We start from the raw sequence: 2,620 nt of genomic DNA on the forward strand, positions 1-2,620 counted from the left end.
GTACGTGTGTATGTGTGTGTGTATTGTTATATTTCGGGATGGTAATTTCTTTGACAAATAAACACATGCACAGTGTATTCGTTCTTCACTCGTTTATTATTGTTCTTATTTTATCTTATGTCCATTGTCTGGAAATCCTTCACCATATGTGACCTCTTCAGCACCCCTTTCTATCCCTCTGCTCCGCTTAGTCCATTCTGTCCTATGATGTGTATCCATATCTGCATATGCATTTGCGTCTGTATTTGTGTGTGTGTGTGTGTGATAGTGCGTGTGTGTGTGCGTGCGTGTGTCTATATATTTTGCCTGTGTGCTTGTATGTGTATATATGGCCTCACTTACTACAGTCCTTGTATCCGTGCTCTTTATATGGTTGTTTTTACCGTTATTGTCGTTGTTCTTAGTGGTACCAATACTTGGTATTTTGACCCTCCCCTCGCCTACATTTTCTCTGCTGCTGCTGCTGCTCTTGATCTTTCTTTTGATGTTCTTATATCTTCTGTATTTGTGTGTTCGTTCATGTTGCTGCCATTGTGGTTGTTGTTGTTGTTACAATTGTTGTTGTTGTTGCTGCAGCCGTGCCCTTTATGCAGTTGTACTTACAGTATGTATGTATATGGGTTTTCTTACTATATCGTTTGCTTCTGTGTCTTTTATATAGTTTCTATTTACTTATTTATCTCTATTTCTTGTATTTCATCCTAAGCATGTGCATGTTTGTCTTTTGTGTGTGTGTGTATTACATTGTTTGTATGTGTGTCTTTTTTCTTCCCACTGTTGCGTGGGTTGGCGGTGGGAGTATTACTGTTCCATTCATGTTTTCTGTTGAGGATCGGTCTGTCTGTTATTATTTGCGTGGCCTCTGTAATCTAAGTGCCGCTTCTGTTCTATGCGTTGATAATACTTTAACCTCTATATTATTTATCGAACTCTATGTTCTACTTGAGCATGTCCGTAGAGCACTGACGAGCTTTCCTTCTATTTGAGCCCTTGCCTGTCCACGCCTATGCTACGGGCCGGGCCGTCTCCCCAATGTAAGTTGCTGTGTTGTTTCTGCACCGTCCCGTAGTACACCGTAAGCATGTTCGTTGAAGCCACTGCTGTTGCGAACTAGCATACCTTTCTAGAAAAGCATTAGATGACATAAATTTACAGATTAAAGCAGTAGAACGGCCAGGCATCCCCATAAAATCTGTGATGCGTAGAACTTATCCTTTCGATAAGTCCCCATGTACGGAGAACAATTGTATAGTATGTAGGGTAAACACACAGGTTAGCTGTAAGATTAGGAATGTAGTCTCTAAGACGAGGAATGTAGTCAACAACACACAGACAGAAAGATACAAGAACAATATCAAAATAAGAGTCAAAAGTAGCAACAGCAACAGTAAAGAAAATGTTGGTAAAGGGCGGATCAACATACCAAGTATAAGTACAACTATATAAAGGGCACGGATACAAACTGTGTAGCGGGCAAGCCCATATACATATACGTAAGCACAAAAGCAAAGCATATAGACACACGTGAGCAACGCACGGGCGCGTGCACACACACACACACACACACACACACACACACACACACACACACACACACACACACACACACACACACACACACACACACACACACACAAATACAGATGCAAAACACGTGTGCAGATAAGGATACACATCGTAGAAGGGCAGAATGGACTAGGCGGAGCAGGAGGATGGGACGCTGAAGAAGTCACAGATGTATGACGAAAGATTTCCAGACAATGGACATAAGATAAAATAAAAACAATAATAAACGAGTGAAGAACGAATATATAGTGCATGTTTTTACATTAGGAATCTTGCAAAACAAATTAATAAACGAATATATATATATATATATATATATATATATATAACGTGTTTCGTTTGTTGCTTAGATACACATTAATGCAATAAAATTGCATTATGAATTTGAAAAAGTAAAAATCTTCGTCAGGGCTAACATACTTAACAGTAAAGAATTTGCACCTCTAAACGGGTGAACTGTGACTATCCCCTGTCCAGTGGAGTTCAAAAATCAACCTCTAACTATGACTTTACCTTCGTAACAGTCTATTTTAGCCCTGACTAAGATTTTTGGGTTTTCAAATTCATAATACAATTTAATTTCATTAATATGAATCTAAGCAAGAAACCAAAACACGTATAGGCAACATGGTTTGACTATGATAATAAATAATATTGATTATTCTATGAATCCATTCTCCATTACCTTTGTATTGTTAAAAATTTTTCTCCGATATCAAAAAGACGATAACATCTATAGCGACAATATCAAAGAAGAACCACCGATAAACACTAGTACACGAGCAAAAGTGGAATTTCCAGTTCTTTTATTTGATGTAGAGCTAATCCAAAGTATGCTTGGATAAATATCCCTGTCTCATGGCTGGCCATGAGACAGATTTTTCTGCAAAATATGGATAGTTTATCCTGTTCATGCTATATTATTAGCATTATCTTGCGTTTGAGAATAAAATTATTTCCTTATCCGTATCTTTCAATATATCTCAACGCTTCTAAAGCAAACTTTGTTGACTTTCAACGTAAGTTTAATTCAACATATATATATATATATATA

The 2,620-nt window shown here is 37.6% G+C and overlaps 1 protein-coding gene across 1 annotated transcript in view; it reads left to right on the top strand.

Annotated features, from left to right (window-relative positions):
* The first annotated feature begins 369 nt into the window (after positions 1-369).
* LOC106871153 (uncharacterized) overlaps positions 370-2,620 on the top strand; it is a 61,924-nt gene continuing 59,673 nt past the window's right edge. Inside the window, exon 1 of the mRNA XM_014917462.2 lies at positions 370-501. Within this exon, the coding sequence (XP_014772948.1) occupies positions 370-501 (132 nt within the window). The remainder of the gene's footprint in view (positions 502-2,620) is intronic.

The sequence above is a fragment of the Octopus bimaculoides genome, chromosome 23 (genome assembly GCF_001194135.2).
Source record: "Octopus bimaculoides isolate UCB-OBI-ISO-001 chromosome 23, ASM119413v2, whole genome shotgun sequence".
NCBI lineage: Eukaryota > Metazoa > Mollusca > Cephalopoda > Octopoda > Octopodidae > Octopus > Octopus bimaculoides.